Below are 11,358 nucleotides of genomic sequence, written 5' to 3'. Positions count from 1 at the left end.
ATGACCTCCTGAGACCCAAGCTGTGGTTCAGGTCTCAGCAGGTACCCAAGTCCAGAATGACCTCCTGAGACCCAAGCTGTGGTTCAGGTCTCATTAAGTACCCAGAACCAGAATGACCTCCTGAGACCTGAGCTGTGGTTCAGGTCTCATTAAGTACCCAGAACCAGAATGCCCTCCTGAGACCTGAGCTTTGGTTCAGCTTTCAGCATGTACCCAGGTCCAGAATGACCTCCTGAGACCCAAGCTTTGGTTCAGGTCTCAGCAGGTACCCAGGTCCAGACTGACCTCCTGAAACCTGAGCTTTGGTTCAGGCAGAGACACAATCTGTTGTTGGACAGGGACTAGAGGGACATTTCCCAGGTGACAAGAGGGGATGTCCTACGTTGGACAGGAGGACAGGAAGTCCAGACAGTGCCAGAAACCTCATTCCTACTTATTGTTCTGTAGAAAACCAGGTCTTGTGTCTCTCAGAGCCAGTCTGAAGACCTTACTGGACTCTGATGTCTGGTTCCAGTTTGTCTTTTTTTATTTTTGCCTTTTTAAACTTTGTTTCATTCACCTGATGATGTGGCCAACCCGTAGTTGAGTAGAAGACAAGTTTCTTCTGATTTTAGAAAAAAAGTTCTGCTTTTAAGAGAAATCACACAAAATGACCTAAAACTAAGAAAGGAAGCTGCCGAACATTGTGAGGGATCAACACGAACCACTCAACTCTGAGACAAACTGAATGGGTTCTGATGGTTCTGATGGTTCCATTAACCCTCAGCTTCATTCTCTGTCCATGAACTCTTGAGTCCAGCTCCAGTTTTTACAGAACGATTGTCCGCGTTGTTGCTGATGTTGGCCACATTTCATCAAAATGACAGGTGTGTTTTTGTCGGTTTGACTGACTTTAATCTTCTTCCTTTGTAGAATGTGTCGAAGCCACCGTAGCTGACATCGTCTTCCTGGTCGATGGCTCATCCAGCATTGGCGAAACTGACTTTAAGGAAGTTAGAGAGTTTCTGAGAAGTGTCTTCTCAGGCCTTGACATCGGCCCAGACAGGGTCCAAGTCGGCTTGGCTCAGTACAGTGATGACCCACACCCAGAGTTTCTGCTGAAAGACCACTTGAACCCCGAGTCTCTGCTGGCAGCAGTTGACAAGTTGCCCTACCGAGGAGGAAACACACAGACGGGCAAAGCCATAGAGTTCCTACGCACGCAGTTCTTCACAAAGGAGGCAGGGAGCCGAGCCAGTCAGCGAGTGCCTCAGATCGCTGTGGTCATCACAGATGGGGCCTCCAGCGATGAAGTTAAGATGCCGGCCCAGAATCTGCGAAAGCATGGGGTCATCGTCTTCGCTATCGGGGTAGGACAGGCAGACATGGATCAACTAGAGTACATCGCTAACCGGCCACCAGATCGCTTCCGGTTCAGCATCGACAGCTACCAGGCCTTGCAGAGGTTGACAAAAAATCTTTTGCAGACGGTCTGTGTCTCCATGAAGGATCAGAGACAAGGTGAGACAAAGAACTGCAGGACATGACCAAACCTTCAGCTGTTCGTTCATGTACCTGTAAAACAAAGTTTCCACAGACGTTCACATTCCTAGTTCTGATGCTTGAACTGTTAGCAGGTTCAGAGTTTCAATAGTTTAAATTTCAGAACTGATTTTCTTTTTTCCTTTCAGCTTTGGCGGAAAGGTTTGCAGACGTGTTTTTCCTTGTGGATGGTAGTTTATCACAATCCCAGATCCAGGATATCGGAACCGTCTTAAACCAACTGACCAATCAGCTCGACTTTACACCTTCTGGGTACCGACTTGGTTTGGCCTTCTATGGTCCGCAGGTGCAGGAGGAGTTTCTCCTCAATGAGTACCAAAGCAAAGCAGAGATCCAGGCTGCCATCAGAACTCTCCAGTCACCCGGTCTTTCACCCACTGATCCTCATAACCTGGGTGCCGCCTTGAAGTACGCCAGCACTAGCTTTTTCTCCACAGATGCAGGAGGCCGAGCGGGCCAAGGCTACCGACAGTTCCTGGTTGTTTTGACTGGAAAAAAATCAGATGATTCTGTGGATGAACAGACCATTATCATCCAATCAGAAGGAGTAACCGTGGTGGGAATGAGTCTCGGCACAATTACAAGGGAATTAGAGATACAATTACAGAGGATAGCCACTCCGCCGCACGTTTACCAGTTCAACGTGGACATAGCGCCTCTGCTCCAGAAAATCTTTGAAAATGAGACAACAGAGACTTTCCAGATTGGAGGTAAAGAAATTTTAAGATCGTCTATTTGTAATGTTTTTACATGATTTCACTCAGTTTTTGTTTCATTACCTGAGTCTCTGGTTACTGAAGGTCTATAAGGTAAACTCACCACTCTTTATTGACTTACTGCTCATTTCTGTTTCAAAACTTTACTTTTGAATTTTACTTCTTATGATTAGAAGATCTTCCTCGCACTAGATTCAGGGTACCCAATCCTGGTTCCATAGGACCACCATCTTGCATGTTTTAGCTGTTTTTCTGCTCTACAGAAGTTTCTGCAGAAGTCTGATAATTACTCCTTCATCTAAAGCAAATTTGTCAAAGCACAGAAACTCATTCAGGATGCTGGACGTGGAGAACCAGGATTGGGCAATACTGCACTAAATGATGACCTGCTATCTTCCACAGGACCTGTTAGACTGGGCCTGAATCACAGCCAATAAGTGAGGAGCCAGTATTGATGCTGCTGCATTCTTAATGCTTACCAAGTAAACCTAGAATCCACAGAAAAAAAAAAACACTTCAGATTTTTCACTTCTGGACAGGTCTTTTCACACAGCAGCCATAAAGTTTTATCCTCATGATGTAGGTCACAACGAGTCTGTAGTGGTGTGGCTGTGTCTGTTTGATGTTTTGATGAATCAGTGTGTGAAAACCTGCAGCCTAACATTCTGAAAACAGCCCTTGAGTTCTCTTTAAGTCTTTTAGGTTCCAATTCTTGCATCTGTTTGCAGAGTGCAAAGCTGCCAGACTGGCAGATATTGTGTTCATTGTTGATGAGTCCGGAAGCATCGGAGACACCAACTTCCAGCTGGTTCGAACCTTCCTGCACTCAGTTATCAACGGCCTAGAGATTGATCCAGCAAAGGTCCGAGTGGGTATTGTCCTGTACAACACAGAACCTAAGGCACATATCTACCTGAACACCTTCACCATCAAAACTGAACTGCTGGACTTTGTCAAAATACTTCCTTACCGAAAAGGGGGCACGCACACCGGAGCTGCCCTGAATTATACCCGTGAGAAAGTCTTCTTCGACGAGAATGGAAGTAGGAAGGATAAGGGTGTCCAGCAAGTGGCAGTGGTGATCACAGATGGAAAATCTCAGGATGACGTGAGCAGAGCAGCAGCTAGTCTTCGTCATGAGGGGGTTACTGTTTACGCAGTGGGAGTTCAAAATGCTAGCGAGGCGGAGCTACGACAGATAGCATCATATCCTTCAGAGAATTATGTATTCACTGTGGAAAGCTTCAGCAAACTGAAAGCTCTGGAGAAGAACCTGAAGAAAACACTCTGCCACAACATCGTAGAGCAAGCAGTCTCTGTTGTTACAAGAAGAAATGACATCAAAGAAGGTCAGAACCAGTGTTTTAATAAACTACATAAAACTACAATTACGTTTTCAGTATTTGTTACAGATTAAAGGTTCGGTAAGATTATGAGAACCAACCTCATGTTTGTGTTTCCTTTGCAGGCTGTGTACAAACAAATGAAGCAGACATTTTTTTCCTGATTGACCACTCAGGAAGCATTCAGCCAACGGACTTCCAGGACATGAAGAAGTTCATTCATGAGTTCATTAACACCTTCCATATTGGACCAGAAAATGTTCGCTTAGGGATTGTAAAGTATTCAGATTCACCGACCCTGGAGTTTGATCTAACAAAACACACAAATTCAAAAACTTTGGAAAAAGCTGTGGAGGCAATCCAACAGGAAGGAGGTGGGACAGAGACAGGGAAAGCTCTGGACTTCATGGGTCCTCTGTTCAAGAACGCAGTGGCAACTCGAGGCCATAAAGTCGCAGAGTACCTGGTGGTCATCACTGATGGGAAGTCAACCGACAAGGTCGAAGCTCCTGCAAAGGCTCTACGGAAGCAGGGTGTCACCATCTATGCCATTGGTGTGAAAAACGCTAATAAAAACGAGCTAGACGAAATCTCCGGGAACCCCAGGAAGACTTTCTTTGTCAACGACTTTGATGCCCTCATCCCGATCCGAGATGACATAATCAGAGACATCTGTACTACAGAAGGTAAGTTAGCAACTTGTTAGACTTAGTTTAGTTTTATCTTTCATAAATGTTTTAATGAGCAAAAGTATGATGAAGTGGAAATGATGGTGGCTGGAAATCAGTGGATTTATAAAGGTCTCGATTGATGGTCTGAGTTCCACCATGACACCTCCACCTAAACTGTTGACTGAAAGGAGTCATCATGAGAAAATACTAGATCTTTCTGGATCCTAAGTGGTCCAATAAAAGACAAGTGGAGGTCCAAAAAGGTTTTTCAGTTCTGATCACGAGTTGGGAGCATGTGTCGTGGAATTCTTTATTCAACCGAAACAGAAACACGTGGTCCAAGAATAAAAAGTACTCCAAGAAATGGTCAATCAGGATTTACGTATTTGCAATTGCAGACACACATCATGTCACACGGGCAGTGGTACAAAATGTGTGCAATGAGGCAGTCTTAAATACACTCATTTATACAGAATGTTATCCAAACAGACAATAAACATCTCTCTTGGCGTCAAAGCTGGGTCAATGAGATAATGATATTTGATAAAACTAGCAGCAAGAATGATTACTTCTAAACAGATATTGTCCTGGTTGTGAAACACTTTATCTGAGAGAAAACAGAGGATAAAGAGTGGAATCATAAAACATTTTCAGGTAAGCAAAAGAGGTCACTGACTCTTGACCTGAGAAGAATGTTGGACTTCAGAGGAAAAAAGTTATTTTTCCAAGACACATGAACATTGGGCCACATGCAAAAACCATTCGTACACATAGATTTGTTCTTAAGTTGTGCATACGAGTGATTTAGAATTTGTGGCATTCACCAAATTTCTCAAATTTCTATTTTTAGCCAACAGGTTCAAAGTTTGAACCTGTTGGCTAAAAATAGCTGTGGATTAACTTAAAGTTAACTTAAAGTTACCAAAATGGTAGCTAAAAGCAGCATGAGAAGACAAGAACAGAGCAGTAGCTAAAGCAGATTGCATCATGTGTTTGAAGGAAATGCAGAGATCTCAATTTATTTCTACAGGGACGATGTTTTTTATTAAAGTTCAATATTTTGAAAAGTGTAAAAATTAGAAAAAATAAGTGACAGCAACCATCACCTGAATGAGCAGGATATTATGACATGTGAACAGCTAAAAGTGGATATATGTCATTAGAGAGCAAAAAAGATCGAACTCTTAAGTGCTGACTTAGCGTTCACGCTAAAATGCATGATCTTAGATAGGTCCTGGTGTGTTTTGGGCTGTGCTCCTCTCTAAAATTATCCTACTGGTTGATGATGTGCAGAGAAACCAAAGAATGCCAACATGTTTATGATCATCTGTCTGCAGTTTGCAAAAACCAGCCAGGCGACGTCCTGTTCTTGATTGACAGCTCTTGGAGCATTTCTTCAGAACAATACGACAAAATGAAAGAGTTCATGAACTCTCTCATCAACGCATCCTTCATTGGGGAGAACGAGGTGCGTGTTGGCGTCATGCAGTTCAGCGACGTTCAGGAGCTCGTGTTCCCCCTTAACCTCCACTTTACCAAAGATGAGATGTTGAAGAGCATCAACGACATGCAGCAGATAGCCGAAGGAACGCTGACGGGTGAAGCAATCACTGAGGTGTCTCAGTACTTCGACCCAGCCAAAGGAGGACGTCCAGATCTGCGACAGAGTCTTATAGTGATTACTGACGGCGAGGCCCAAGATGAGGTCAAAGGTCCCGCTAAGAGACTGAGGGCCAAGGGAGTCCTGGTCTATGCCATAGGAGTGGTGGATGCTAACACCGCCCAGCTGCTGGAGATCAGTGGATCATCTGAAAGAATATACTCTGTGAAGGACTTTGATGGTTTGAAGCACCTGGAAAGCCAGATTTCCTTGGAGCTGTGCGATCCAACAAGAGGTGAGACATTAATCCTGTTCTAAAAATAACAATGCTGTGGTAGCCGCTGGCAGGTTTGATCTGTAATTCTTTGTTTGTTTGTTTTTTAAAGTTAGAGGAGGAAGCACAGACTAAAGGTGAAGGATTAATTTCAGATTTCTTTCAGTTGACCAGACTTTCATTTATTTCCAAACAGATTGTAAGAAAACAGCCGATATCATCTTCCTGGTGGACGGATCCAGCAGCATCAGCCTAACCAAGTTCAAGAGCATGCAGAAATTTATGCAGTCCATGGTAAACCAAACCACCATTGGCAAAAACCTCACCCGCATTGGAGTCATTCTCTACTCCGACAACCCCAAGTCTGTCTTCACTCTGAACACATACAGCACCAGACATAAAGTTTTCAAAGCTATTTCAGACCTCAAGCCTCCACAGAAAAACACCTACACCGGAAAAGCTCTGGAGTACTCTCTTCAGTACTTCAACGAGGAGCATGGAGGTCGAGCCAAACTTCGGGTACCTCAGATCCTCATGGTGATCACAGACGGAGACGCCACTGACCCTAACAATCTGGAGAAGCCATCGCTGGCGCTGAGGAACAAAGGAATCAACGTCTTCAGTATCGGAGTAGAAGGAGCCAATTTGGAGCAGTTGGAGATCATGACTGGTCACGACAAATCCAGAGTTTTCTATGTAGACAACTTTGCTGCTCTGGAAACTCTCTATAGGAACATCACGCATGTGCTCTGCAACTACACCAAGCCAGGTAAGGTCATCTGATCATTCCTGAGCACGATGGATAAAGGCTCTTGCTCATCTAGTCCACAGGTTTTATTTTGGGGGTAGGGTTTTTATCTGTAATCCAAAAAAATGATGCCCCAGATCTGTCAGATTGTATATACTGTGTTTATTGATTAGTTCAATTTAATCAAGGTGGCAGCACAATGGCTCAGTGGTTAGCACCGATGCTTCACAGCAAGAAGGTCCTGGGTTCAAACCCCTCTTCGAACCTGGAGTCTTTCTGTGTGGAGTTTGCATGTTCTCCTCGTGCTTGTGTGGGTTTTCTCCTGGTTCGCCAGTTTCCCCCACCCCTAAAAACATGTACAATAGGTTGCCTTCAGGCCCAGGCCTCCCTTAAAAGAGATCTGCAATCTCAACAGGACTTGCCTGGTTAAATAACGGTAAATAAAAATAATAATGTGCAAGTGTAATGTGCAATACAAGTGAGATTCACTTGTATATTGTTATGAGACATGGAAAGGTATGCTAAACATTAGCCTCTCCAAAGCTAAAGTCAGTCTCTCTGATGATAAAGCTAGTCTAACCAATGCTAAAGTCAGCTTATCAATGCTAAAGCCAGTCTCTCCAAAGCTAAACCCATCCAGTCAATGTCAGTCTCTCCATTGCTAAAGCAAGCCTATTAATGCTAATGTCAGTCTCTTCAATGCTAAAGCCAGCCTATCAATGCTAAAGCTAGTTTCTCCAATGCTAAATAATACCACACCATAACAACACTATAATAATGTGTTTTGGAGCAGCTAAAATCAGCAGAAATGTTTCTAGGTCCTGATCCTGTTTGTTGTTTCCTCAGTTTGTGAGAAGCAGCAGGCCGACCTGGTTTTTCTCCTTGATCAGTCTGGCAGTATTAGTCAAAATGACTACACCTTGATGAAAAACTTCACCATTGAGCTGATAAACAGTTTTAATGTCAGCAAGGATTTTGTGCGCGTTGGACTCGCCCAGTTCGCCAGCAGCTTTCAGGACGAGTTTTACCTGGACGGGTTCTACACAGAGACAGAGATGTCCGACCACATCCAGAAGATGTGGCAGAAGGGTGGGGGAACAAAAATCGGAGTTGCCCTGGACTCCATCAAGACTTATTTTGAAGCTTTGCATGGCAGCCGCAAAGCTGAATCAATCTCCCAGAATCTGATTCTGATCACGGATGGAGATTCTGAGGATGATGTGGAGGAAGCGGCTCTTCATCTCCAATCTCTGGGGATCGAGATGTTCGCCATCGGCATCGGAAACGTCCACAATCTGGAGCTGCTGCAGATCACCGGTGATCCGAGGAGGCTGTTCACTGTGGAGAACTTTGACAGCCTGAAGACCATCAAGAAGAAGGTGATCGACACCATCTGCAAGTCCAAAGTCCCTTCTACTGTTTCAGGTGAGTGAAGAGTTTCAGCCGAAGTATTTTTCTTTGGGACTTCTCCAACCAGAACTCTGCTTTCCTGCAGACTGCACCATCGACATCGCCATGGGCTTCGATATCTCTCGAAGACGAGCTGCTCCCAGTGAGGTGCTGACCAGCGGTCATTCAAAGCTGCAGGCCTTCCTCCCAGAGATCGCCCAGTACCTTTCTTTAGTCCCGCGCCTGTGCTGCACCACCAAGCCCATCAGCACCAACTTGGCGTACCGCTTGGTGAAACGCGACGGGCGCGTCCTGGATGACTTCAACTTCGAGGGCTACAGCGAGGACGTGTTGAAGAAGGTCATGACCCTGAATTTATCTGAGCCCACGTACTTCAACACAGCCATGCTCAGGTCCTTCCAGGACAAGTTCAAGTCCGAGTCCGGAGCCGGAGTGAAGGTGAGTCTATGGCTGTGTCCAAATTCAGAGGCTGGGTCCTCCAAAAGACCTGACCTACGTGGGCCGCAAAGACCAAAAAAAAGTGTCTGGGAATTTGGACGGTCTAGCCTCCAGTCCTCACCCTGGTGTATGTCCTGTCACCTAGCAAACCTGACTGCGCTAAACAGAAGCAAAATTAGATCAAAATTAGAAAAATATCAATATATTAGCATCATTATTATCACAAAATAACATTAACTTAAAGGTAATATTTAAAAAACTAATGGACCTGCTGTAGGTGCATGTTTATTTCTCTACCAGCTGTTTGATTTCTGACAAGAATATTAACACATCTATACACATGATAAAAGCTTTAATAACACAACCGCTTTGTCACAATCTGTCTTTTCTGCCTTAGTTTTCTAGTGTTTCTGTGTTCCCCTGTGTATCTCTGCCCTGCTGTCTGTCATTCCTCCAGCCCCGCCCTAGCTCACCTGTTTCCTCTTATTTCTCCTCCAGGTGTTTCTTGTTGTCTGATTTAGTTCTCCCTTTATATTTTGTGTCCCATCTTCAGTGTTTGTCCGTTCATTGTGCTGTTTTCAGATGTAAGAGTTCAATCTTACACTCTTATAACAGGTTATAAACCAAGTCATAAGGAACATAACCTTTAGCAAGGATCTCTTTTATTTTGGGTAAACTTTCCTCTAGTGCAAAAATGAATGGACACAAGAAGTGATTCTCAGTCAGTGAATGTTGATTTGATCCATAAATACTGCGATCATTTATTTTACAGATCATACAGAATCACTAAAGTACACTTGATTGTGAACAATTAATTTCCTATAAAAGTTTTTGGACCAACAATAACAAGCTTTTAATTTTTTAATTGTTAACCACACTTAAATAGAAACACAAACGTCTAGCTTTGATGTTTTATACCAGATAATTTGAGGCTGTTTATCTTAGGGTTGGCAAGGAAGAGTTTAAGAAAAAGGAGGAAGAAAGATGTTAGCTTTCCTACACTTTATCTTAAATAATGTGGGTTTTAACCAGAAGGGCGAAGCGTTCTGTGCTCAGCTTCGGTCAGACCTCGACGTCACACACAGCCAGCTTTTACCTTGAGATGATGTTCTGTCACCTGCCAGCTATGTTGGGGCTTCTGCTGAGAAAATCTGCTCAGGATTGTCCACCAGAGTGACCCTCAAACGTTTTTTCCAGACTCGCTTGGCGTCCACGTCGGCCGTAGAAAAAGGCAAAGCCTCTACTGGAACCCATGCTTCAAAATAAAACTTCTGTCTGGAGAGTTTCTGAAGTTGGATAAACCAGGCGTTGGTCATCCAGGCTGTGAGGTTTCCTCATTGGTGTGAAGGGCTGAAACCTGTCACAGCTCAGCCTCTGACTCCCAGAGAGTCTAGCTGTCAGAGTGACTGACGGCGGTCCGTCACGTCCAGGAGGAAACTGTTAGTTACTGAGAAGCTTAGAGAATCTAAGTTCCGCCCTCCGGAAGGTCAGATTAGTAAAGGAGTTATCAAGGAAAGTGTTAGTTTCAGAACTCGCTGTGCCTCCTGAAACTAAACAAGATTATTGCTGCTGTGTGGTTCAGAACAACACATTTCATGACCTACGTATATTAATTATTATCTGATGAGCACTTATTTAAAACATAACTGAAAGAAAAATGAGTTGTTTCAAGTTCAAAACATTTGTAAATATGATTCAGACAAGTAAAACATTGATATTTCATCAACTTAAACCATAAAGATTATTTTAGTTAAATAAGAATTTTTCCCACAGAAAAACCATACATAGCTGAAATCATACTGAGGGAGAAAAGAGATCTGTCCTCTCTTCTCCTGTAACTTTGATAAACATTCTCTGATTATCAAAATGTGTAATACTTTGAGTTAAGAGAACAATAAATAAAATAATAAGAAGATTCTTCTGTTTATTATCTGATTAAAAGGGAAGAGAATGTCTCTCTGAAAGGTTAAGGTGACCTGAGGTGGCCTCAGTTCAGTTCAGAGTGGACCAGAGTTCTTGTCCTATTAGAGGCCCATCAGAGGACTGAGAGTCTGAGACAGTTTTTCACTCGAGGTGACCCCTACACAGTCAGTGTAGTGTCGCTCTGTGTTCCTCGTGCCTGTTCCTCCCGAGTGGAGTTTGTACATTTTGCTGCCACGACAGCCATCTTTTGTTTATTAAATACTTTGTTTTTGAACGTTGGAGTTTTGCCTGCTCCCTCGCACCTCACATGCTTGGAACTTTTCATTTTTATACCTCCAGATTTTTATTAAAAACTGAACTCCTTTCTCTTGCTTTGTCCACCATTACAAGCAGAAAAAAAATCTCCAGTCGGCCTGCAATGCATTATGGGATACGGTGGTCCGAGAAGGATCCATCAGACCCGTCCTTCTAATCGGGGACAAAGGAGGACGCATTTGTCGGCCGCATTGGAGGAGTCTTCGGATTTGCACAGATTTGGCCTTCAGAGGACGCGACCTCTGAATTTGGACACAACCTGTTTTTAGCTGATGTTCGGCTAATGTTCACCTAATGTTCAGCTAATGTTTGGCTAATGTTCGGCTAATGTTCACCTAATGTTCAGCTAATGTTTGGCTAATGTTCGGCTAATGTTCA

General features: G+C 43.7%; 1 protein-coding gene across 1 annotated transcript in view; it reads left to right on the top strand.

Annotated features, from left to right (window-relative positions):
* col6a4a (collagen, type VI, alpha 4a) overlaps positions 1–11,358 on the top strand; it is a gene marked incomplete at its 5' end in the record, with an annotated part of 43,313 nt that overhangs the window by 5,366 nt on the left and 26,589 nt on the right. Inside the window, 8 exon segments of the mRNA XM_014029402.1 lie at positions 913–1,500; positions 1,671–2,252; positions 2,987–3,607; positions 3,727–4,287; positions 5,610–6,167; positions 6,343–6,915; positions 7,741–8,319; positions 8,390–8,742. Coding sequence (XP_013884856.1) covers positions 913–1,500; positions 1,671–2,252; positions 2,987–3,607; positions 3,727–4,287; positions 5,610–6,167; positions 6,343–6,915; positions 7,741–8,319; positions 8,390–8,742 — 4,415 coding nt within the window.

This window comes from Austrofundulus limnaeus, unplaced genomic scaffold (genome assembly GCF_001266775.1).
Source record: "Austrofundulus limnaeus strain Quisiro unplaced genomic scaffold, Austrofundulus_limnaeus-1.0 Scaffold898, whole genome shotgun sequence".
NCBI lineage: Eukaryota > Metazoa > Chordata > Actinopteri > Cyprinodontiformes > Rivulidae > Austrofundulus > Austrofundulus limnaeus.
Note: the sequence above shows the minus strand (reverse complement) of the source record. Positions and strands in the feature narration are given on the sequence as shown.